The 27,260-nt window shown below is 43.6% G+C and overlaps 1 protein-coding gene across 1 annotated transcript; it reads right to left on the reverse strand.

The window, feature by feature from the left end:
* Positions 1-17,480: 17,480 nt before the first annotated feature.
* LOC130291365 (cell division cycle-associated protein 4-like) lies at positions 17,481-26,660 on the reverse strand. Its single transcript, XM_056540045.1, has 2 exons — positions 26,452-26,660; positions 17,481-19,000 (listed from the first exon to the last, which is right to left on the reverse strand). Exon 2 carries the CDS (start codon positions 18,992-18,994, stop codon positions 17,948-17,950), a length of 1,047 nt encoding a protein of 348 aa, XP_056396020.1. The 5' UTR covers positions 18,995-19,000; positions 26,452-26,660; the 3' UTR covers positions 17,481-17,947.
* Positions 26,661-27,260: the final 600 nt, after the last annotated feature.

The following is a 27,260-nucleotide window of genomic DNA, read 5'->3' on the forward strand; positions in this document are numbered from 1 at the left end:
GAACATAGTGATGTCATGGCACATGGACAATAGACAGTGGTATCACAGCTAGAACATAGTGATGTCATGGCACATGGACAATAGACAGTGATGTCACAGCTAGAACATAGTGATGTCATGGCACATGGACAATAGACAGTGGTATCACAGCTAGAACATAGTGATGTCATGGCACATGGACAATAGACAGTGATGTCACAGCTAGAACATAGTGATGTCATGGCACATGGACAATAGACATAGTGGTATCACAGCTAGAACATAGTGATGTCATGGCACGTGGACAATAGACATAATGGTATCACAGCTAGAACATAGTGATGTCATGGCACATGGACAATAGACATAGTGGTATCACAGCTAGAACATAGTGATGTCATGGCACGTGGACAATAGACATAATGGTATCACAGCTTGAGGCTTAGAACCAGAGTGAAGTCCCAGCACAGAGCTTATAGACATAGTATCCTAATACAAGGACATAGCACACTGTGGTGTTACAATATAGGGGTAATGGACACAGTGATCAATAATAATAAATAATATACAGCGCCAGCATATTCCGCAGTACTTTACAATTCTAATGTTACATATACAGACAGAAGTATAGGTGAGTATTTGGTGAGTGAGGGATCTGTGTGACTGATTTATAGTATAATAGGAAGTCCACAAATGTCGTAAAACATGGCTTTTATTAATGATACAATAAAATGAACATAAACAATTTACAAAAGATGGAAAATTACTAGCAGTTGGCCTAGATGGCGGCCCACCTCTGCTTACCTGCAATACTGACCCTGCTGGTCAACAGACCCCAACCTATTAATGCAGGAGGCCTTCCTACAGAGAGCCCGCCCGCATCCGGATCCTCCTATCTCACCCTATAGCTTTAGGACGGGAGGGAGGTAGGTGTGGGGGACTGATACACTGTGGCAGATATCTGTTAGACAATACCTCCAGATATCACCGTGTGAGTCAGGTACATACAAAACAGTTGTCATACATTTGTCACATAGACCAATATATTTTATATATTAACATCCAACGCGTTTCGTTGTGTCTGTTACTCTGCGGCACAACTCATCAGGGAAATGTAGGTAGAGAAGTAGGGTTACACAGTAAATGAGCGCCTCCCTCTCTCTTCACCCACGTTAGTGTAAGGCTAGATGTACAGCACAGAGGTATATGATGTATTTAATTATTCTCCTATCATGAGGAGGGATCATATGTATATGTCCATCACTTTATATAGGTAGTCCATAGAGGTATAGATAAATCTGAAAAAGAGAGAGTTAAATGGAGAGTTAGTCCGGGTTTTTTCAACTCTGGCGCAAATTGTGGGCAGAATCTGGTGCAATGCACCAGAATCTGGCGCAAAACCCGACAAAACATGTCGGGTTTGCAATAGTAAATGAGAGCCAGTGTCCCAAAAAAAGTAAAATGGAGCCACCCTCACCTGGAACATCTATCCCTGACACAGGTAAAGAGTAGTACAGAACATGTAATACCTCCCTGTACTGTAGGGGGCGCTACCAGACATCAGTCAGTGCATGCACTACAGTAATACAGGAGTTTTACCAGTGAATGCCCATTCTGATTGGTCAGATCTTCTGGCCATTGACACATTTCACAGATCTGGACTGTCTGGGCATTGTATGATGAGTCTGGTTTCAAGTTACAATGGTCCAGAAAAGACGATTATATGTTGAAACTATTGTATGTTGAGGCCATTGTAAGTTGAGGGATCACTGTATTCTGTTTTCCCAAAGGACAGATATCCTGAGATTCCTGAACACTACATACTCTTGTAAGTATATGTAGTACAAGAGAAAGTCCGGCTCACTCCCAAAGCCCACAGGCTCCCATAGCTCACTCCCAAAGCCCACAGCACCCGGACTGGCATGGGCTACGCCTAAGTGCAATGCAAACAAGAAGAGATGGTCCAGCGCAGATAGGTCAAATTCAGGATACTGACGCGTCTCGGCCCTGCAAACGGGCCTTAGTCATACGTATGACTAAGGCCCGTTTGCAGGACCGAAACGCGTCACCTTCTCCTCATGTTCATCGGGTACCTGTACCTGCAATAAAGTATCCTGAATTTGACCTATCTGCGCTGGACCATCTCTTCTTGTTTGTCTTGTAAGTATACTTTTGTTTCGTTTTTTATGATTTGGTAAACTGATTATGGGGAAACAGCTGGATCGTGAGGCCACTTTTCTTTTGAGGTTTGCTACATAAAGTCCATCGTGCCCCTGTTGTAGATTTCATTTCCCTTAAATATTTTCCTGCCATGATCTCTGAAGATAAATAAGGACTTTTTGTTGCCGAATGTTACCGGTTAGATCACTGAGGTTTCCTACTCAAACACAAATAAGGAGCCGTGAAGAAGTTTGAAGAACATCAGGGTCGCTTGTCGGTGATTAAGACACAAAGACACGACACATCCTCGGCTTAGCAAGACGTGGATGAGTCAGTCTATCGCCTGCAGAGGCGGACTTGTAACATTGCTTCTGTATAGAGACACAATCTGCACCTCCTCACATGCCCAGCCCCCTCTCTGCCTACTTATCCCCTTCAGCTGTGTCTAGTCATCCTGACCATTGTCTACTATATTATTCACAGGCAATGAGAGGCCAGGGGTTGGGTATGGTACGATGTCCTGCCCACCACATTTAGAATATTCCTATATCATTCTGCTTAATATAAAATCATTATTTCCATGTTTTTTTTTCTTTCTTAAAAATTTCTCACCACTACTTCTATTAAAGTAAATTTGCACTTCACAGATCCAGGCAGGATATCCATCAGCTACAATGAGGGTCTATTCACATGGCGGAATTTCCACCTCAAATTAAAGGAGAACTCCAGAATATAAAAATTGTGTCCCCCCCCCCCCCCCCCATACTGCTGGCAGAAAAAAAATAAAGATGTACAGTGATCCCTCAACTTACAATAGTTTCAACATACAATGTTCTTTTCTGGACCATTGTAACTTGAAACCAGACTCAACATACAATGTACGGACAGTCCAGATCTGTGAAACGTGTCAATGGCCGGAAGAACTGACCAATCAGAATGGGCAATTTACTGGTAAAACCCCTGTATTACTGAAGTGCATGCACTGACTGGTGTCTGGTAGCGCCCCCTACAGTACAGGGAGGTACAACATGTTCTGTATTCTTTACCTGTATTACTGAAGTGTATGAACTGACTGGTGTCTGGTAGCACCCCCTACAGTACAGGGAGGTATTACATGTTCTGTACTCTTTACCTGTACCAGGGTTAGCTGCTCCTTTGGACACCAGATGAGGGCGATTCTATGTTACTTTTTTTAGGACATTGTGTGTTCTGCACAGGACCCTGAAGAAGCTCCTGTCCTCTACATAGACCAGTGTTTCCCAAGCAGGGTGCCCCCAGCTGTTGCAAAACTACAACTCCCAGCATGCCCGGACAGCCAAAGGCTGTCCGGGCATGCTGGGAGTTGTAGTTTTGCAACAGCTGGAGGCCCCCTGCTTGGGAAACACTGACAGACAGTGATTACAGCTCCCAGCAGATCTTTATTACTTTTATATGTAAGGATTTGCTTTATCTATATTAGTTATCTACTTATTTTTCTTTAGTCCTCACTTTTTCTATTTTTGGATGACATTTTGGTGGCTTCAGAACCAATTACCAGGTTTCCATAGAGTTCTGGTCTCAACATACAATGGTTTCAACATACAATGGTCGTCCTGGAACCGATTAATATTGTAACTTGAGGGACCACTGTACATACCTTCCTCCGCTCCCCCGGGGCCTCCGGTAACCGGCTCCGGTCTCCGCCGCGATCCTCTTCCTGGATGCTGGTGGTCGGAGAGTCTTACTGCACTCAGCCAATCACCGGCCGCAGCGAAGTCCCGACTCGGTCGGCAATAGGCTGAGTGGCAGTGTGACGTTTTCAGCCCCGGCAGCAGGTGCCGGTGTAGTGAAGAATTGTGTGTCTTGAAGCGTTCTCACACTGCCGTTCATCAGCCTATCTCCAGCCGAATCGGGATTTCACTGCGGACGGTAATTGGCTGAGCGCAGAATGACGCGCCGACCACCAGCAACCAGGAAGAGGATCGCGGCAGAGACCGGAGCCGGTTACCAGAGGCCCCGGTGGAGCGAAGGAAGGTATGTACACCTTTATTTTTTTTCTGACGGCAGTATGGGGGACAATTTTTATATTCTGGAGTCCTCCTCTAATGCCCATAGACTTCTATGGGATTCCGCACTCCCACTCACACTTCTGAAATTCCGCAAGCAGAATTTCAGAAGCGTGAATGGGAGTGCGGAATCCCATAGAAGTCTATGGGCTCAAATTTGAGACATAATTTCTCAAGCGTAAATTTCGCCGTTTGAATAAACCCTAAAGATCTCATGTCGATGGATACTTTTAGAGAGGGCTCCTAGTGGTCTGTAAGCTTACTTATAGGGCAAAAATGTATCCAAAGCAGATTTCATGGGAAGGCTTTCAGTCCAGCATACATGCATAGTGGCCATTTTCTTTGAAAAGACCACCCCCCTAGAAGAGGTCCTCAAGTTACAATGGTCTCAGGTTACAACATTTTTCCTGGGCCATTGAGACTTGAATCTATACTTAACATAAAGTGCAGAAACAGTCCAGATCCATGGCTCGGGTGAACGACTGGAAGATTATTGAAGTGCATGTACTTGCTGTCTAGTAGCGCCTCCCTACAGTATAGTGCAGTACTATACTGCTCTTTACCTGTGCCAGGACTATCTGCTCCTTTGGACCCCAGTTGAGGCTGGCTCCATATTGTATCCCCGGTACACTGTGTATACTGTACAGGACCCTATGGAAGCTCAAACCCTCTGTAAAAAGAGATCTATAGCTTCTAGAAGCTACTTCTGACTTACCTATATAAAGGACTTGCTTTAGGCCCCTTTCACACTGCCGTCGTGTCCTGTCGGCAAATGTCCATCAGGCACTTTTTTTTGTGTGTCTTAAAGGAGAACTCCAGACCATAAAAATTGTCCCCCATAGTGCCAGCAGTAATAAAAAAAAGATGTACATACCTTCCTCCGCTCCCCCGGGGCCTCCGGTAACCGGCTCCGGTCTCCGCGGCAATCCACTTCCCTGTTGCCGGTGGTTGGATGAATCATACTGCGCTCAGCCAATCACCAGCCGCAGCGCAGTCCAACTCTGCCAGCGATAGGCTGAGCGGCAGTGTGACGTTTTCGGCCCCAGCAGCAGGTGCCGATGTAGTGAAGAATTTTGTGTCCTGAAGCGTTTTCACACTGCCGCTCAGCCTATCGCCGGCTGAGTCGGACTGCGCTGCGGCTGGTGATTGGCTGATTCATCCGACCACCGGCAACCAGGAAGTGGATTGCGGCAGAGACCGGAGCCGGTTACCCGAGGCCCCGGGGGAGCGGAGGAAGGTATGTACAGCTTTATTTTTTTTACTGCCGGCAGTATGGGGGACAATTTTTATGGTCTGGAGTTCTCCTTTAACGGATGTTATTTTTGACGGGGCATAACGGGAAAAAACAGGCTCTGACAGATCACATTTACCATTATGGGTTCCCGTGGGGCGCCGGGGAAAAACAGCAGCACCCGACGGACCACATTGACTATAATGACCAAATAATAGGGTCCATATGGGACCCGCTGTTGCCCGTTGCGCCCCGTCAAAATGACAGCTGTCAAACTCAAGAAGAAGAAAAAAGGAGAGTTTGACGGCTGTTCTTGATGGTGCGCAACGGCAGTGTGAAAGAAGCCTTATCTGTATTAGTTATGTTATTTCTTTTATTTTTATTTTTTTTAAATCTTCATTTTTTTCTTCTTATTTTGGTTTGACATTTTGGAGACTTTGGAACCAATTACTGGTTTCCCATAGAGTTATAGTCTCAATATACAATGGTTTCTACAGTGTTTTTCAGTTTAGTAACTCTGGACCAGTAAGTCCTTGGGTTCCTTCACACTGTGGACCTTCCACCAGCAGAATTCCACCAGCTGAACGTCCGCTTGCAGCAGGCGCCGCAGCCATAATCGGCAGTAGGTCTGCGCGGATGTCTCATAGACGGCAATGCAGTTTGGCAGAATTCCACCCAAAGGCTATGTTCTGACGGCGGAATATCCACAGTTCGGCTCAACAAAGTTTGCTGAATGGATTTGCGGAATTTTGTCAGAATTGCAGAGGAATTCTGTCTTAAAACACAGAATTCTGCTGAAATGTAAAGCTCCATTGACCTCAATGGGATTCCGGGGCGGAATTCCACAAAGTTAAAGATAGGTCTTTTTTGCAGAATGTGGAATTTCCTTGTTTGAATTGCGCTGTGTGAATTGGACAGAGGAATCCTAAAGTCAATAGGCAGTTAATTTCGGCGGAATTCTTCAGCGAAATTCTGCACAAACATTCCACAGTCTGAACATGTGCAATCTTTGGGCAGACGTCCATTTTGCTGGTGGAATTCTGCCAAGTGAATGAGCCCTAAAGGAATCTGTAGTTAGGTACACAGGCATGTTCACACTTTGGAGATTCTGCACGGAATTTGCTTGCAGCAGCCTCCAATTTATTTCAATGGGATTGTGTTGCCATTACAGCACTTCAGATGAGGAATTGGATTCCAGCAGAAGATTAAACATGTTTAAGTGGGACATGGCTGCGGACATAAGCACCAATTCTAGCAGTTTTACTTTGGCGCGGATCCACTGTGGAAACTCAGCAAGGAGATTCCTCCATGAAGGTAAATACATTGGGAAAACATAAAGGGGGACAATTATCATTGTTGCTTCGGTAAGCATTATGGGGGGTATATATCAAAGGATTTATGTGTTTTTTTCACGTAACTTTGGCGCAATACTTTGGCGCAGTGCCTTTTTGCGCCAAAGTTTGGCTCATTCTCTCCACTGTCATTTTTACAACTTTCTCAAAATCACACGGTCCTGTGTGTGATTTCAACTTTAGTCAGTAATTCATAATTTGGCGCAAATCCCGTTTTTTTGGGCGCAAATCCCCGCCAAGAAATTTTTCACATGGAAAACACACTTAGCAATGTCAGAAAATGTAAAGGCGGCAAAATACATTAAAACATTTTTTTGGTGAAAGCAGCGACGCCTCCAGGGCTGCTCAATACTATCCTGCGACATAGTTGTCTCTGAGGAACCTTCACCCTCCGTTGAGCCAACATTGGACATGGCCGCACAGGTTCAGGAAAGGTAAAGCACTAAAGCAGTGGTCTCCAACCTGCGGACCTCCAGATGTTGCAAAACTACAACTCCCAGCATGCCCGGACAGCCAACGGCTGTCCGGGCATGCTGGGAATTGTAGTTTTGCAACATCTGGAGGTCCGCAGGTTGAAGACCACTGCACTAAAGTAACAAAAAAAAAAAAACTACCCAAGTTGAAAATAAAATCCATTTCACATGGTGGCTATAAACCCCACAAAAGAAAATAACTCATGTCGCTTGCTGATATACTGCAGGAGGGACTCCGAAATGGCTGCACAAGGGGAAAAATACGCGTCCTCTGTGGCGGTAAGTTCTGTGTAAAAGGCGCTGTGAACAGCCGATTTCAACATTTGCGCCAAAATTACTAACAACTTGCACCAAATGATAAATTTGGTGCATGTCCATGAAAACCAAAGTGAAAAAAAAAGGGTAAAAAGAAACGGTCAAAAGGCAAAATTGATAAATACCCCCCTATTTTCTCTCTTTAGTTTTACCATACTATCACAGGGGGTTGATACATTTGGAGCACATAAGCAAAACAAAAAAGTTGCAGCTGAGAGTTTTGTGAGAATTTTTAAATTTGCTCCCGTATGGGGGTTTTGTACTCCAGGTCAGACCTGGAGTAGACTTACTAGAGATGAGCGAACTTACAGTAAATTGGATTCGTCACGAACTTCTCGGCTCGGCAGTTGATGACTTTATCCTGCATAAATTAGTTCAGCTTTCAGGTGCTCCGGTGGCTGGAGACTCTTTCCTAGGACTGTATCCACCTTTTCTAACCACCGGAGCACCAGAAAGCTGAATTAATTTATGCAGGAAAAGTCATCAACTGCCGAGCCGAGAAGTTCGTGACGAATCGAATTTACTGTAAGTACGCTCATCTCTAAGACTTGCGCCTTTTTTTTTTTTTTGCCTATGTGCGACTGTTGTACATCATATATACCTGACCACTGCAAAGTGAAAACTGAAATTTGCTTAGGTAATGCTGTTCGTAAAAAGTGCTTAGGCGCATGTGAGAATTTTTGTGCGACTTTTGTAAGCAAAAAAAAAAAAAGGCTCTAAATACATTGATAAATGTAGATTTATCAAAACCTGTCCAGAGGAAACGTTGCTGAGTTGCCCATAGTAACCAACTTTTCCTCTGGTTTTGATAATTTTTTGATACATTTCCCCCTATACCTTTTTGACAACATTCAGTCCATATATTTCAAACCGCTACTGTACATTTTGGAGTCCTGCACATTCGTACACATTCAAGAAACAGAATGAACATTTGGGGTATGTCCAAACTTCAAAAATTCAGCTTGTAGCTGCCTCCAGAAGGTCTGTGCAGATATTAAAGGGGTACTCCACTGGAAAACATTTTTTTCTTAATCAACTGGTGCCAGAAAGTTAAACAGATTCGTAAATTACTTCTATTTAAAAATCTTAATCCTTCCAGTACTTAGCTGCTCTTGGCTCTACAGGAAGTTCTTTTCTTTTTGAATTTCCTTTCTGTCTGACCACAGTGTTCTCTGCTGACACCTCTGTCCATGTCAGGAACTGCCCGGAGCAGTAGTAAATCCCCATAGCAAACCTATCCTACTCTGGACAGTTCCTGACATGGACTGAGGTGTCAGCAGGTGAGAGCACTGTGGTCAGACAGAAAGGAAATTCAAAAAGAAAAGAACTTCCTGTGGAGCACACCGCGGTTGATAAGTACGGGAAGGATTAAAATTTTTTTTTTTTATAGAATTTACAAATCTGTTTAACTTTCTGGCACCAGTTGATTTAGAACATTTATTTTTCCAGTGGAGTACTCCTTTAAGCGCCTTTCCATTCACTACAGCGCAGTCCTGGGACTTCTCCGGCGGGTTCCACCAAATGATTAAACAAATTCTTCCTCAGAAATTGCACAATGGAATTTATGTGTCAAAAGAGCAGCAGAATCTTATCAAAATTAGGGGGAGAATCTGCCTGAAATTTCCTTGAGAAAATTCTGAGCAGACTTTCCAGTGTGAACGAGGCCTTAGACTGCATTGGGTCCATTCATGTTTAGGGGCCCATCAGCTGCACGTCGGTTTCCCCATTTGACAGGATGCCAATATGTATCCTTACATAAGACAGACTGATGAGAAAGCAACCTCAAATGTCATGTGAACAGCTCCTAAGTTATATGTTCTACGGGGGCAAAGATGAACCAAAAAGCTACTTAGAAGGGTCCTCTCAGAGTTTTATATTAAAACCTGTGCAAAGGAAAATGTGGTGGCCCAGTACAGGAGTTGCACCCCGGTACCCTTGCTGTCCTGTCAGGCAGCCTCCATACAATGACCCCTGGGACCTGCACCCTATGTATGTTCCTAAGTGCCTGTGTTGTATAGTGTATTGCATATATAATGTGTTATGCCTTTGAGTACTGTTGTCATGTGATTGTAACCCAGGAAGGTACCAGTGACATGTGACCTACAGGGTGACCTATGGGACCCCTCAGAGTCTCCCCCATCTAAGCCCTGGGTGGAGCCTCTGCTCACTCTCTTTCTCCTTGGCTGAATTGCAGTAAGGTTAAGACCTGTCAGAGTATGTCTGGAGTCCAGAAGAGGCCTAAAGTCTACCACGTAGCCACGGATCCACAAGTCCACGACCCCCCAAGGTCCAAGTCAAAACCTGGTAAGCTACAACAGGGTATAGTCAGTCTCAGTCAAGTCCGTCCAAGTCAATCTGTCTTCAGTCAGCGTGGCTCTGCAGCAAATTGTCCCAGTTCACCATTAATCCCAGCAAGCCCTGTGGTCTCAGAAGTCACTGGTCACCTCCTTGGGCCCAGCCAAGCTGTATAGACTGTTACATCTGTCTGACTCAGTAAAGCTGCCGTTGTTCCGTACCTTGGGGTCGGAGTCATTATTTGCCCCCGTGCCTAGCCCAGGATCCATTAAACCATGCCCTGGCATCACAAACACAAAGGGTTAATGCCATCTGCCCTGCATCACCCCTCACCACAAAAAGTTGCCCATAGCAACCAATCAGATCGCTTCTTTCATTTTGCAGAGGCCTTGTTAAAAAGGAAAGAAGCAATCTGATTGGTTGCTATGGGCAACTGGACAGGTTTTGATAAATCTTCCCCTTAAAGGAGTATTCCGATGGTAACCTATTAGGGGGGAAATGAAGTATGAATCGAAGTTATATAACATTGTAATGTACTCACGTTGTCCATGTCGGCTTTTCCCGGACTTCTCCTCGCTTTTCCATCTGGCCGGAAGCTGCTCCACCGCGTCTTCCTCACGATCCGGCGCCATCTTCGCCCGGTGACTCACCGCTCCCATGAGTCACTGTGGGCTGTGCCGGCCTCCCAGCCCGGAGTCGGCTACTCCCCCAAAGTTAATTTATTAGTACTACGCAAATAGCGTAGGGCTAACGCTAGGCCCCTATCGCTGTCTACGTTAGCCCTACGCTATTTGCGTAGTACTGCGCCTGCGCAGTACTACGTTAGCTGCGCGCGAGGCTCGTACCCTGAGAGCTGACGGGGACGGGGAACAGAGCCGCGCTCGGCATTCTTGTGACACCGCTAGTGGGCACAGGGACCCCGCTAGCGGTGATGGTAGCGCTCGCGGGAGGCATTCTTGTGACACCGCTAGTGGGCACAGGGACCCCGCTAGCGGTGATGGTAGCGATTGGAGGCATTCTTGTGACACCGCTAGTGCAGTGTTTCCCAACCAGGGTGCCTCCAGCTGTTGCAAAACTACAACTCCCAGCATGCCTTCGGCTGTCCGGGCATGCTGGGAGTTGTAGTTTTGCAACAGATGGAGGCACCCTGGTTGGGAAACACTGCACTAGTGGGCACATGGAAGGAGGAGGAAGGAGGGAACGAGCTGTGGGCGTCACTTTATTATAATTTCCTGGGGGGGGGGGGGAGAAGGGGGGAGAGAGCAGCAGCTATCAGGAAGCTGGCGCAGGGAGTCATGGGAAATGTAGTCTTTATGACATGGCTGTTTACTGCTACAGGTGGCAATTACAAGAGAATGGCTGGGCCAAATTTGACAAATGAGGTATCGTTGGAAAGGTCTTTGAAAGAGCTATCAGATGAGGTAAACTTTTTTTAAAATTTTTTTAAGTCCCAGTGCTCCAGAGTACTCCTTTAATGTTCATGGAACATCCTTAAAAGGGTAACCATCACTTTCAATAAGTTCGCTATATCATAGTGAGAGATTAGAGGTATAGATCACCAATTACTAAAATGAACAGGTTGAAGCTCATTTGAGCACTGTGCCTATTCAGTTTTGGTGCACCATCTATAAGAAATGTGCCCCACAATAGGGCCCTGAGAAGGACTGGTTTTTTTTGTGTGTAAATGCACTCCTGCTGGTTTTCTGGCCATTACCACCTTGCTATTTTAAAAAAAATTTCAATCCCGCCCACTCCCGCAACATTTATCCATACGCACCTGCTCACAACTTGTAGAATAGTGCCCCCATTTCATAATCTTGCGTCATTTCAGAGGTTTGCAGGACTGTGCGTGACCTGCTGTATGTTCTGTTACTGCCCGCAATTTTTTTTACTGGGTCCCTCGGAACTTCAATCCCGATGCAGGTCTCTACCGTCAAAATGTTGGCATCAACAATAGTAAATCTGAGCCTCTGTGTATATGTGCACGTCACATAGATATTAAGAGCCGCTGATGGTCAGAAGATAAGGGGACAGTGCCCAACCCAAGGATTTGGTATAGCATACACCTGTGGTCTCCAAACTGTGGACCTCCAGATATAGCTACACTACAATTCCCAGCATGCCCAGACAGTCAACTTCTGTCCAGCCAAGCTGGGAGTCTGATTATATATATATATATATATATACACATACATACATACATACATATACACACACACACACAAACACACAGTGATCCCTCATCTTACAATGGCCTCAACATACAATACTTTCAACATGCAATGGTCTTTTCTGGACCATTGTAACTTGAAACCAGACTCAACATACAATGTACAGACAGTCCAGATCTGTGAAACATATCAATGGCCGGAAGAACCGACCAATCAGAATGGGCATTCACTGGTAAAACCTCTATTACTGAAGTGTATACACTGACTGGTGTCTGGTAGTGCCCCCCACAGTACAGGGAGGTATTACATGTTCTGTACACTTTACCTGTATTACTGAAGTGTATGCACTGACTGGTGTCTGGTAGCGCCCCCTACAGTACAGGGAGGTATAACATGTTCTGTACTCTTTACCTGTACCAGGGTCACCTGCTACTTTGGACACCAGGTGAGGGCGACTATGTTACTTTTTTTTTTTTTTTTTTAGGACATTGCGTGTTCTGTACAGGACCCTGAAGAAGCTCCTGTCCTCTACATAGACCAGTTTTTCCCAAGCAGGGTTCCCCCAGCTGTTGAAAAACTACAATTCCCAGCATGCCCGGACAGCCAACAGCTTTCCTATTTTTGGATGACATTTTGGTGCCTTTAGAACCAATTACCAGGTTTCCATAGAGTTCTGGTCTCAACATACAATGGTTTCAAAATACAATGGTCGTGCCACAACCAATTAATATTGTAACTTGAGATATATATATATATTCCCTTATTCTTTGAGATATATATATATAGCAAAGAATAAGGGAACCGACACTGTAAAATAGGACTTAAAGTCCAAATAGGGTGCTCAGCTTTCACAGGTTCAAACTCCAAACACCTCCAAAAAAGAAAAGTGGCACTCCAATGGCAAAAAAATGGTGTATTTATTCACCCATCAAGTCAATGCGACGTTTCAGCCTCAAGCTTGAGAAAGGCCTCATTGTGAGGCTGAAACGTCGCATTGACTTGATGGGTGAATAAATACACCATTTTTTTGCCATTGGAGTGCCACTTTTCTTTTTTGGAGAGAGAGATTATAGAGATTATATATTATATATTATATTTTTTTTTTTTTTTTAGTTTTTTTAACAGCTGGAGGTCTACAGTTTGAAGACCATGGTGGAGATTTATCAAAACCTGTGCAAAGCAAAAGTTGCCCATAGCAACCAATCAGATCACTACTTTCATTTTGCAGAGGCCTTGTTAAAAATGAAAGAAGAGATCCGATTGGTTGCTATGGGCAACTGGGCAACTTTTCCTCTGGACAGGTTCTGATAAATCTCCCCCCATGTGCATACTCCATTACTAGGGCATTTCGGTTATTCCATTTATAAAATTCTAGTAATAAAAACACAACAACATTTTCTTTCGAAAAGATTTATTTTTTCTTAAGTTAGAAAAAAGAAAAAATATATTTTTCTCACCTGTACATATTGCATAGATTTCTGTTAAACAAGATATATTTTAAATAACATTCTCTTCACAAAAAAAATAATAAACTATACGTGCAAAACAAAATGGCTCCTTTTATCACATAAAAATACATAAGTCCAGAAATAATTTCTATTGTTTCCCAGGTGAAGTTATGAACTAAAGCAGCTCCCCACCTAAGGCCGTGTTTACACTTTGCCGAAACGTGTCATGATTTTGCGGTAATCTCCTGAAATCGCAACAAAAACACTTCAGGATTTTACAGCAATTTTAGAAAATGTGACCATGATGCATCCACAAAGGTGTGAAGACAGTCAATGGGGGAGATTTATCAAAACTTGTGTATTGTCCATAGTAACCAAATGAATAGCCTATTTTCAGAGGCCTTTAAAGAAGCGATCTGATTGGTTGCTACGGGCAAATGCACCGCTCTTCCTCTACACTGGTTGTGATAAATCTCCCACTATATCCCTAGAAAAATCTCATTAATAAGTCAGCGTAAAATGGACAATTGCGCGGCTTCGACTATAACCGAGAAAACCTGCCCCGCGTCTTCAGTTCAAGGCTGAAATAACACGGAGGGGATGGATTGATTCACGATACAGTTAGGTGGAGAACCTCTTTAAAAGAAATAGGTCATCAGTTTCATGCTGCCTGAACCACAGGCAGCATACAAGGACAAGCTCTCTTTATTACAATGATGTACGATTTATTCTGAAAAGCCGACGCGTTTCAGATAAATCATTATAACACTGGCAAGGAATGAAGTCCTGAATCATCTGTATGGTCCCCCCCCCCCCCCCCCCATTCTTTTTTGGTAGATTAACTGCAAAATTTTTCCTGTTTGCATATGAAGGGGTACTCCACAAACTGTTCCAAACGCTGGAGCCGGGAGCTCGTGACGTCATAGCCCCGCCCCCATGCAGCCACGCCCCGTCCCCTCAATGCAAGTCTATGGGAGGGGGCGTGACAGCATAGACTTGCATTGAGGGGGTGGGGCATGACAGAATGAGGGGGAGGGGCTATGACGTCACGAGCTCCCGGCTCCAGCGTTCGGAACAGTTTGTTCCAAACACTGAGCAGCGGAGTAACCCTTCAAAGGCCAGGATGAAGCCACCGGGGACCCCCTGATGACTCTAAAGATTCTTCCTCTAAAACGCTGCACCATTTTTAGAGTGAATCATACCCCACTGTAAGAAGGGAACATGTCCCCAGTCTCATGCTGCCTGTGGTTTGGGCAGCATAAAATAGATGACAGGTTCATCCCTTGTGATTTAACAGTCAGCATTCTGCATAGGAATAATAGCCTTGCCCAAAAAAAAAAAAAAAAGAAAAAAAAACATTTAAATAAAAAAAAATAAATACAAATGGACACAGGTATACTTGAAGTTATATAGTATCACAAAACGTATCCTCTATCTACAGGATAGGGGATAAGTGTCAGAACGCAGGGGGGGGGGGGGGCGACGGCTCTGACATTTATCTGCTATCCTGCCGATAGGGGATACATTTCCAGCATTATGAAGATATGGGACGCGGCACACTACATGATTTAGAGGTGCCATTCTACGCCCTCGTGATTAGGCTGCATACATTTGTGTATGGGAGACGGTATATACCAAGCTATCAAAAGCATAAATATGGCGGAGGCTGAAATTACATACTTGCTTTTGGCAAGGATTCCAAACATATCTTGTGTGACTGGTGGATTTTCTGCAAAATGTTGTGTTGCAGTCAATGCGAGCAAAGTCTCTATTTTGCCCTAGGCTTAATGTGATTTTTTTTTTTTTCTCCATACATTAAAGGGGTACTCCACTGATCAGCGTTTGGAGGAAACTGTTCAGAACACTGGAGCCGGGAGCTCGTTATGTCATAGCCCCGCCCCCTCTTGACTTCACGCCCTGCCCCCTCAATGCAAGTCTATGGGAGGGGGCGTGACTACTGTCACACCCCCTCCCATAGACTTGCATTGAGGGGGCGGGGCATGATGCAATGACAGGGCGGGGCTATGACGTCACGAGCTCCCGACACCAGTGTTCGGAGTAGTTTGTTCCAAACGCCCAGTAGCAGAGTACCCCCTTTAACAGTTCTTAGCCAAATCCTTCTAAAAACAGCGCCACGCCTGTTATCAGGTTGTGTATATTACTACAACTACATTCACTTCAATAGAACCAAGCTGCAATAAACACAAACAAACTAAAAAGGGCAAGAGTGGCGCTGTTTCTGAAAAAGAACAGCTATGTTTTTCTGGCCCCTACTAGCACGCCATTTCCTAGGAGAAGTTGTGCCGCCAAGAGCAGCTTTTTATACTACCGTCTTACTGTCGGACACCATGAAAATTCTTCTTTTTGGCCACTAAAGAACCAGAACCCAAACCTGATATATACCATCACACACACACACACAAAAGTTATTACGTTGCAGCGTTTAAAAAAAATAAAATAAAAACGGATGCATAGAAATTCTCCAACGGTTCACAGGCCAAAAGTTCATATGTGAAATATGGCTATTGTACAAAAAGTAAATATAACAGAGAGATTACTTGCGAGGTCACTTGAGATTCACATTACTTGAAATATACAGTTCACCCATCAGGCGTCCACAGTTCTTTTCACTGGCTTATAGAAGTTGTCTATGTAGAGTTCATCAGCCCAAATTAAGAAAGAAAGGAAGAGAAGAAAAAAAAATAAGAAGAAAAAAAAATAAAAATAAAAAAAAGCCTATTGGGAAAGGAAAAAGTTTAGGGATAGGCCTAAATCCAATATGGCAATATGGCTTCTCTTTCCTGTGCCCACTCTGCTAAGGAACAGATCTACAAAAATGTAAGCGTGTCTCTTACATAACAAAAAAAATTAAATTAAAAAACATCCCAATGTTGTCATGATTGACCCCTGCCAGAATACAATATATACCACATAGTGGTACAGTATAGGAAAGCGACAATATAGGTAAAATACAAAAAAATTAAAAAAACAACATTTATAAAAAAAAAATATAAAAAAATAAATAAACTTAAAGGGGTACTCCGGCGCCAAGACATCTTACCCGCGGGATCTACCATGCAGCACCCACCTTTAGCGGCTTCCGGGAACCGCTGGAGGTCTTCAGGCTGAGTCTATCTCGACCACGAGGACGGAGCATAGTGACGTCACGGCTCCGCCCCCATGTGACATCACACTCTGCCCCCTCAATGCAAGTCTACAGCTGTCACACCCCCTCCCATAGGCTTGCATTGAGGGGGCGGAGCGTGACGTCGCCCGGGGGCGGAGCTGTGACGTCACTATGCTCCGTCCTCGTGGTCACCAGTAATTAGACTGATTCTAACGGGGTGCGGCGTGGAAAATCATGGGGGTCCCCTGTGATCAGGCATCTTACACCCTATCCTTTGGATAGGGGATAAGATGTATTAGCGCCGGAGTACCCCTTTAACTAAGCAGAGGTGGGAAAAGAGAAGTCCCTGAATTTAGAAAAGTAAAGTAAAAAGTAAATAAATAAAAAAAAAAACATAAAATAAGTAAAGTTAAACTATGGTTTAGAAACCTGTGCAAGAAAGAGGGAAGTAAAGTGTTGAACATATGATCCAATACCAATAAAGTGACTGTAGCACCTGATAGGAAACATTGACCCAACTGCCCCCACGCACAAAAAAAAAAAAAAAAAAAAAAAAAAAAAAAAAATTATTTGTGTACTGGAAAATAAGTTGTTATAGAAACCAGCTAAATTATTAAATCTCACAGTAACCTTCTTCAAGGGGTACTCCGCTGCTCAGCGTTTGGAACAAACTGTTCCTAACGCTGGAGTCGGGAGCTTGTGACATCATAGCCCCGCCCCCTCAATGCAAGTCTATGGGAGGGGGCGTGACGGCTGTCACGCCCCCTCCCATAGACTTGCATTGAGGGGGCAGGGCTATGACGTCACAAGCTCCCGACACCGACTCCAGCGTCAGGAACAGTTTGTGCCAAACGCCGAGCAGCGGAGTATCCCTTCAAGCTGGTTCCTATGACCACCCCAATTCTCCAGTACAACATTTTGTGACTGTGTCCTATACATTGGATCTGCCACAGCACCAAAGTCTTAAAGATTAAAACCAGTTACATAAAAATACAAATCTTCACGGAAGACAAGGTGAATTGACTGCCCTTGGGGGCAATGAGCCCAGTCCACCCCTATAATACATTACGGTATTAAGACAAGATATAAAATAGGAAAAATAATAATAATAAGAGGCAATATGCAGCATATGATCATCCATGGCAAGCCTGATGGAGGCGAATATATATATTACTGCATCGCTTCTGTAAACGTGTAACACCCTTTGCTACTGGTCGGAGGCACTGTATTTGCATGTAACGAAAGAGAACCAGCAAAGGATGGTCTATGTGCAAAAGTCGCGTATTCTCGGAGTCCTTCCCGTTCTTAAACGAGACACCATTTCATACTGTTCTACTACAGAGCCAAGACGTCAGGAACCAACGAGGATTCCGATGATGTTGTCTAGGTCATTTGGCTCCCTAAGTCCTTGACTGGAGTTGTAGGATACAGAATTACACGAGGAAGGAAACAAGAGGTCTTCTGAAGAGGATAACCGGCTGCTTGGGGCCGTCCCAGTCAAAGAGGTCTCCTTCTCAAAAACGGAGGTGTCTATGTCTGAAAAAGGGTCATCAAAGGAGACATCGTTCAGGTAACTGGAATTCATTATTTCAAAACTACCAAAGACAGCCTCCGAAGCCTTGAGCTCCTCGGGAGGGACAGATGGGGGACTCTGTATAGTGGAAGCCTGTGAATTTACTTCTTGGGTGCCGCTAGTGTCCATAGGTGAGGAGACAGCAGGCACTTGCCCCATTAAAGAAGTGTCCATGGGTTCTGAGGTTTCGGCACAGGATGCCGCCAGCACCAGTTCTCTTATTAACTCAATTTCCCCAGTGTCTCTTAAGGACCTAGGTTCAGCGCTGAACACCGCGCCCTTCACAGCTGCCTCACGATCACATGGTGGATGATCAGATTGAGGTACTCTAGAACCAACATTATTGGAGGACTCATGCTTGTTCTCGGGTTCCTGCATGCTCAAACGTGGCTGAAGGTTTTGAGGGCAACTTTCATCTAAAACACTTTCCAGTTCTTTTAAAATGGAAGCAATGGTGGCAGTCACAGAGAAGTCGTCTTCCATAGAAGGCAGGACGACGTTCTCCAGATCTTGAGGAAGAACAGGAGCTACGACATTCCCGGACAATGGATCACATACGCCAGACATAACGCCTTCTAAGTTGGGGACAGCACATGGATTTTCATGGCGGATCTCCTCCTGGATGACTCTCAAGGTGTTGGCGATGAGAACGTAGCGTCGCAAACTAGGCTCTATCATCATACGACCCTTGTTGAACTTCTCAAGAGACATGTTCAGTAAGGACTGGCGAAAGAAGGAGTAGCTGTCCGTCTGAAAGGACAGATGTCCGTCCAGCACAGACTCCTCCCAATCTGGGAACTTTCTCTTGATGCCCCTGGTAGGCATGGCAACCTGGAAAGAAGAAGAAAGACAGGTCAATATTTTAAGAAAAAGATGTTTAGCTTACTAGTCTTCAGTACTTAAAGGGGTACTCCACTGGGCAGCGATCGAAACTCAATGTTCCAAACGCTGTGGGAGTCGGTCACGCCCCTTGTGATGTCACAGCCACGCCCCCTCAACTCTACGGGAGGGGGCGTGTCGGCCATCACACACCCTTCCAAAGACTTGTTTTGATGGGGCGTGGCCGTGATGTCACAAGGGGCGTGACCGACCCCCACAGCGCAAAAACAGCTTTCAGAACATTTAGTTCTGAACGCTGGCCCCTTTAAAGTGCTATAACAAAATGGCAAATGTTATACAACCTCCATTTCTGATGTTTTTAGCTATAGCCCTTACAGTAGGTCCTAGGATGAATCCTATAGAGAGCAGATAAAAAAAATCCAATGGCGCAGCACTCAAATAGATAAAGTGCATTTATTCAAGCATGTCTCTCTACAGCAACGTTTCTGCTCCGTAGGAGAGAGACAGGCTTGAATAAATGCACTTTATCTATTTGAGTGCTGCGCCATTGGATTTTTTTGTCTGGAGACACCCTGATCAGGTTTGGGGCGCTTGCACCATAACTATGATACTTGTGCTGAGTGGTGCTGCGATATAGATATAATTATATTATCTCTATCTAGATAACTACCCCTTCTGCAGGTCCGCTTTAAAAGTTCACACTGGTCCCCCTAGTGTTGATCTTGGGGTCTAAGGACTGTCCAAGATTTAGTGATACAAGCATATAGAAAGTGGTTCCTCTGAATGAAGGCACTTCTCCCAGGAGATGTTTGGTTAATATATTACAACGCGTTTCAATCCCGAACTGGGATCTTCATCAGGCATTCAGTACATTTTACACACAGCATCTTTCCAGTGATCCGGAAGTGGTTATCATGTCATGTATATAACTTGTTCATGTCTCGTACTGTATATGCCTGATGAAGATCCCAGTTCGGAATTGAAATGCGTTGCAATATAATAAAATATTAACCATTCATCTCCTGGGAGGAACCACTTTCTATATGCTCGTACCGCATTGAATGTCGTCACCCCCCGGGAGTTCTTTGTGGCAGCCACTGTAGCTGTTGCGCCCTGAGCGCAACACCTAGGGTTAAGGAACCTATTAGTTTTTTTTTACGGTATTTCACCTTCATAACGGTCGTTTTTTCTTACTCCATTTACAGGTTTAGAAAGTGTCACTTTATGGTCTATAGCGGCGGTTCTTCAGCTGTTGCACCCTAGGAGTCGTACTATAGCGACAGCTGGACAGCCACAGGCTTGAGGGGACTGGTCTGGATACACACAATAGTGGATTAAGGGTATATAACATGCATTGAGCCCCCCAACCCCCCAGAACAGTAAATTGGGGACAAAGTTGTTTAGAATAAATTCTAATAAAAAGACACTAAATTGAATGTGGGACATGACTGATTCTATTCCTTCTCCGAATGATGTATAACCGTAAAAACCTGATCAGACTGTGCGCTCACTGGCCGAGTCCCCCCGCAGTAGTCCTATTAGGCTGCATTCACGCCACGTTTTTGCAGTACAGTTCCCATATACGTATTCTATGTGAAAACCGTACGGAACCGTATTGAAAACCGTATGCATTGACTCTCCATTGAAAACCGTATGCCAAAAGATGCATCAGGTTGTGTCCGTTTTGCACCCTGTACAGTTTTGTCAGTTTTTTTTCCCGTACCCAAAACCATAATCTACCAGGGTTTTTGGTCTGGGTGAAAAACTGTATTAAACCGTATAAGTTTTTTTTTTTTTAACATGGGAGTCAATGGGAACCGTACAGAACTGTATGTGCGTACGGGTTCCATACGGTTTGCACCATACGGTTTTTGATTTTGCACAGTTTTTTTTTCTTGGAATTTCAGTCAAACAAGTGAAACTTTATTCATAATGGAGTGAAAAGTTCAAAACGTATACTTTTATTTTTTCTTAAAAAAACGGATGCAACCGGACATCATTTTTTTAACCGTATACGGGTTAAAATGTGTACACACATGTTTTAACACAGTTTAGTCAGGTTTTGAGGAATCAGTTTTTCATCAAAAACCTGATACGGGGACTGTATTGTAAAAAGGCGGTGTGAATGCAGCCTTGTATTGGTTCTATAGAGGTCCATCATGGCTCCTCTCCTCACATTAGATCCAATGTCATAACTTTGTGTACAGAGCTCCGACATTAGAAGCTAATAGAGAAGCGCATTTTTTTTTTTCTTCCTCAGAGCTGCAAAGAGATCCTATTACAAGACAAGTCTCATCCCTAATCCTCCCCCACCTCAGCCTGAAAGCCCACCCTCCCCCTCCTTTATAACCAGCTCCTCCCTACTGGGATTCAGCAAAACAGCCCTAATACCATTCTGAAAAATACCATCATCATCATCATCATCATCATCCTCCTCCTCCTCCTCCTCCTCTGGGCGCTGGCAGCACAGGTGCAACCATAACACCTAGATATATGTATAATACTAGGGCAGTGTTTCCCAACCAGGGTGCCTCCAGCTGTTGCAAAACTACAACTCCCAGCATGCCCGGACAGCCGTTGGCTGTCCGGGCATGCTGGGAGTTGTAGTTTTGCAACAGCTGGAGGCACCCTGGTTGGGAAACACTGCCCTAGGGTGATCTTCAATGAGACCCCATATAAGGCTGGGTTCACACCACGTTTTTGCAATACAGTTTTTTTAATCAGGTTTTAGATAAAAAAAACGGATTCCTCAAAACCTGACTCAGTTCCCGTATACGGTTTGAGCGTCAAAACCCTATGGAACCGTATTGCAAACCGTACATTGCAAATGACTTTGTACTGCAAACCGTATGTTAACCGTATCATGCCGTTGCATACGTTTTGTATCCGTTACGGTTAAAAGCGTTTAATTTCCCGTACTCCAAACCGTAGTCTACTACGGTTTGAAAAAACGTATTTAAACCGTATCCGTTTTTTTTATATAATGGTGGTTTATGAGAACCGTATTCAACCGGATACACTTACGGTTACATCCGGTTTTCACAATACGGTTTACGAATCTGCACATGCGCAGTTGGTTCCGAAAGTTCCACCAGCTTCTAGAATCTTCTATCTGGGAGTGTTTTTAGTGTAAAACCGTATATAAGTTTTTTTTAACCGGAATCCGGCATATACGGTTGCATACGGTTTAGTACGTTTTTTAGCGATACGTTTCCTTCAAAAAAAAAAAAAACGTGACACGGGAACTGGATTGCAAAAACGTGGTGTGAACCCACCCTAAACTGTATCAAAAAGTGCGTACAAAGTCTTATCTGTATACGGTTTGAAAAATGATGTGCGGTTGCATCGGTTTTTTAAGAAAAAAAGCATACGTTTTGAACTTTTCACTCCATTATGAATAAAGTTTCACTTGTTTGATTGAAATTCCAAGAAAAAAACTGTGCAAAGTAAAAAAAAAAAAAAAAAAAAAAAAAACGTATGGTGAAAACAGGATGGAACCGTACGCACATACAGTTCTGTACGGTTCCCATTGACATGTTTTAAAAAACCGTATACGGTTTAATACAGTTTTTCACCCGGACCAAAAACCGTGGTAGGCCAAGGTTTTCTTTCCAGAAAAAAAAAAAAAGTAAAAAACGGAGACAACCGTATACAATATGGTGCATACGGTTTTGAATGGAAAGTCAGTTTCTGTGCAGTTGCATAAGTTTTTTTTTTTTTTTTTTTTTTTTTTTAAATGTATCCAAAAACTGTATAGAAAATCGTGGTGTGAACCCACCCTAAGGCTGGGTTCACAGCACGTTTTTGCAATAAAGTTTTGTATCAGATTTTTTATAAAAAAAATAAAATAAACAGATTCCTCAAAACCTGACTAAACTGTATCAAAACGTGTACAAATTTTAATCCGTATAAGGTTTGAAAAAATGATGTCCGGTTGCATCCGTTTTTTTTTTAAAGAAAATAAAACGTAAACATTTTTAACTTTACACTCCATTATGAATAAAGTTTCACTTGTTTGATTGAAATTCCAAGAATGGTATAAAACTGGATGGAACCGTACGCACATACAGTTCTTATTGACTCCCATGGTGTACCGTAATAAATTTTTTTTTAAAAGTATAAGTTTTTTTACCCAGACCAAAAACCGTAGTAGGCTAAGGTTATGGGTACGGGAAAAAAAAACCTGAAAACCGTACAGTATGCAGAATGGACACAACCGGATGCATCTTTCGGAATATGTTTTCAGTGGAGAGTCAATGCGTACGGTTTTCAATACGGTTCCAAATTGAAAACGTATACGGGAAGCGTATTGCAAAAAAACGTGGTGAGAACCCGGCCTAAAAAGACAACCCCGTGATCTTCTTGTGGTCTACTCAAGGTCTTCATCGTGTTTTTTCCTGTATGTAGTAAATGTTGTATTTGGTCACGTAGATGCCCCTCAGCCCCAGTCTCTGGGGGGATGGGCAAGGTACATAAGTTAGACCAGATCGCTTAGGGATGCGCCTAACATACACATGGGTCATACCATATCAATTGACTAACAGGCATTAAAGGGTTATTCCGCTCCCCAGAGTCCGGAACATTGAGTTCCGAACGCTGTGTGCGGGCTTCCGTGTTCACACCTGCCGCCTCAATGAAAGTCTATGGGAAGGGGGTGCGATGGCCGTCATGCCTCCTCCCATAGACTTGCATTGAGGGGGCGGGGTATGACATCACTAGGGGGCGGGGTGAAGACTGAAGCCCGTACACAGCGTTTGGAACTCAATCTTCCGGTAGGGGAGTAACCCTTTAAGAACTTGGGAGACCACTTGAGGATCATAGAGTTGTCCTTTTGGACATATGGGGGGGGGGTTGTGAATGTATATAGGATTGGTGCATCACTTAGGCCAGGTTCACACTGCAGAATTTCTGTGCGGAATTTCTGCAGGAGATCTGCCGGGCGGCGCTAGGACTGAGCAGACTGCATTGCTGTCCCCATAGACGGCAATGCATTTCTGGGTGGATCTTTTGGGAGATTTGCCCAGAAATGCATTGCCATCTATGGGGACGGCAATGCAGTCCGCGCGGTCCTAGTGCCGCCAACTCAATCTCGAGATTCCGCAGTGTGAACCCATATGGTCAATGGGTCATACCAATGCAGGATGCAGTGAAATTGACTTTTCAATACATTGGGAACTGGGGAGACCCCTTGTGGATAGTGGGGCTGTCCTTTTAGTTGGGAGGGGACAATGTACATAGGATGGGTGCATCCGAAAGATCTGGTCTAGATCATATACATGGATCATACCAATCCAGGACTCAATGACACTGAATAACCAGTCATTGAGGACTTCTATAGCAGTGGTCTTCAACCTGCGGACCTCTAGATGTTGCAAAAATACAACTCCCAGCATGCCCGGACAGCCAACGGCTGTCCGGGCATGCTGGGAGTTGTAGTTTTGCAACATCTGGAGGTCCCCAGGTTGAAGAACACTGTTCTATAGAATGGTGTCCCTCAACCTGTCTCCAGTTGTTGCAAAACTACAACTCTCATTGTGCACAAACAGACAGCTGTAGGGGGCACTGCTCTTCAAACATGGTGCAGAGAGATTATATATAGATATATATATATATAAATCTCTCTCTAACACTGGAAACCATGTTTGTTTGTTTTTTTAAATCAACTGGTACCAGTAAGTTAAACAGATTTGTAAATTACTTCTATTAAGAAATCCCAATCCTTCCAGTACTTATCAGTTGCTGTATTTTCAATAGGAAGTTTTCTTATTTTTATTTTTTTTATTTCTTTTCTGTCCACAGTGCTCTCTGCTGACATCTCTGTCCATTTCAGGAACTGTCCGGAGCAGGAGAAAATCCCCATAGCAAACCTCTCCTGCTCTGGACAGTTCCTAAAATGGACAGAGGTGTCAGCAGAGAGCTCCGTGGTCAGACGGAAAGGAAATTCAAAAATAAAAAACCTTTTTTTATAGCAGCTGATAAGTACTGGAAGGATTAACATTTTTAAATAGAAGTCTTTTACAAATCTGTTTAACTTTCTGGCACCAGTTGATTAAAAAAAGAAAAAAAAATTCTTCCAGTGGTGTACCCCTTTAAATTTGAGCAGCCGTATTAGTCCAGTGATGCAGATGCAAAAATCAAAAAATGTTGCAGTATCTTGTAATACCTTTTTTTTTTTCGGACTAACGGAGACAAGCTTTCGGGATTCCTCCCTTTATCAAGTCAAAAGCAAATTTGGATAGTTGGGCTGTCCTTTTAGTTGGAGGGGGCGATGTACATAGGGATAGGTGCGTCAGAAAGATCTGGTCTAGCTTGATAAAGGGAGGAATCCCGAATGCTTGTCTCTAGAGATGAGTGAACTTACAGTAAATTTTATTCGTCACAAACTTCTCAGCTCGGCAGTTGATGACTTATCCTGCATAAATTAGTTCAGGTGCTCCGGTGGGCTGGAGACTCTTTCCTAGGAATGTATCCATCTTTTCCAGCCCACCGGAGCACCGGAAAGCTGAACTAATTTATGCAGGATAAGTCATCAACTGCTGAGCCGAGAAGTTCGTGACGAATCGAATTTACTGTAAGTTCGCTCATCTCTACAAAATTCTATTAGTCCAATAAAAAACAGTATTACAAGATACTGCAACATTTTCTGATTTTGTGTGTGTGTATATATATATATATATATATATATATATATATATATATATATAGCTGAGGATCTGATCCATCCTGACTACTCATTCAGTAGAGATTATATTATTAGGCTTCATTGATACACAAATGTGTAAAAAAAATAAAAAAAATTATATATATATTTGAAGGAAAAAATAATTTTATAATAATATATATATCTCTACACACACACACATATATATATATATATACACATATATATCTACATACACATATATATATATCTACATACACATATATATATATCTACATACACATATATATATATCTACATACACATATATATATATATCTATATATATATATATATATATATATATCTATATATATATATATATCTACACACATATATATATATATCTACACACATATATCTACACACATATACATATATATATATTTATTACACATTTGTGTATCAATGAAGCCCAATAATATCTCCACTGATCAGATCCTCAGCCACCTAATACAGCAAGGTCTCCCAACCAGGGTGCCTCCAGCTGTTGCAAAACTACAATTCCCAGCATGCCCGGACAGCCTTCGGCTGTCCGGGCATGCTGGGAATTGTAGTTTTGGAACAGCTGGAGACATCCTGGCTGGGAATCACTACATTACAGTAAATGCAACAATCAAACGCATCAGCCATTTCTAGTGCACAGATAACACACTAATCACTGCCATATCTCTTGTGTGAACAGTCACCTATACCCTGCGGCAATGGCGCTTCTCCATAACACCAATATAAATATACTTACACCTCCGCTGATCGATACACCGCAGCCGCTTTACACCGTATCGCTCATCCCCCTCCGCGATCGCTACAAATCCCCCCTTCCCGCCGCTGCATTCAAGTTTAGTATCTACTATTAAAGCCACCGCCCGCCCCCTGTCGCAAAGCACTACGGGAACTGTAGTCCCCCCACTGCGTCTTCGCCAATAGGCGTCCACGGCGGGAGAGACTACACTTCCCGTCATGCCTCTGAGCCGCGCTGGACGACGCATGCGTAAAGGACACGGCTTGATTAAACGAGTGTAAAAGTAGAAAAAAAAAAGGGAAAAACTGGGGTTTTAAAATTTAAAGGAGCTACGTCCCAGGTAACCAGCGATAAATAAACGTGGAGCCAGTGGTTTATATCTTATATTTGCAATGTATTTATTTTTTATTTTTTATTTTTTTCATGCATAGTGCTTGTGTAATGGAAGGGGCTGCAGAATATGTTGGGGTATTAGTAGGCTGGTGTATGGAGCAGCAATGCCATGGACGTGTATAAGGTAAGTAGCTGAAAATGTATACTTTGCAGACAGCACCAACTAAGGTTATAGCGTAGAGACAATTGTTTTCCCAACCAGGGTGCCTCCAGCTGTTGCAAAACTACAACTCCCAGCATGCCCGGACAGCCTTCGGCTGTCCGTGCATGCTGGGAGTTGTAGTTTTGCAACAGCTGGAGGCACCCTGGTTGGGGATGCACTGGTGTAGGCTGAGGAGCTTGCACTCATGCCTGGTAACACTTGTCAACCCAAAGCAACTAAGAATTGCACAAACATTATAAAAGATATAACTGCG

This window comes from Hyla sarda, chromosome 9 (assembly GCF_029499605.1).
Source record: "Hyla sarda isolate aHylSar1 chromosome 9, aHylSar1.hap1, whole genome shotgun sequence".
NCBI classification, from domain to species: domain Eukaryota; kingdom Metazoa; phylum Chordata; class Amphibia; order Anura; family Hylidae; genus Hyla; species Hyla sarda.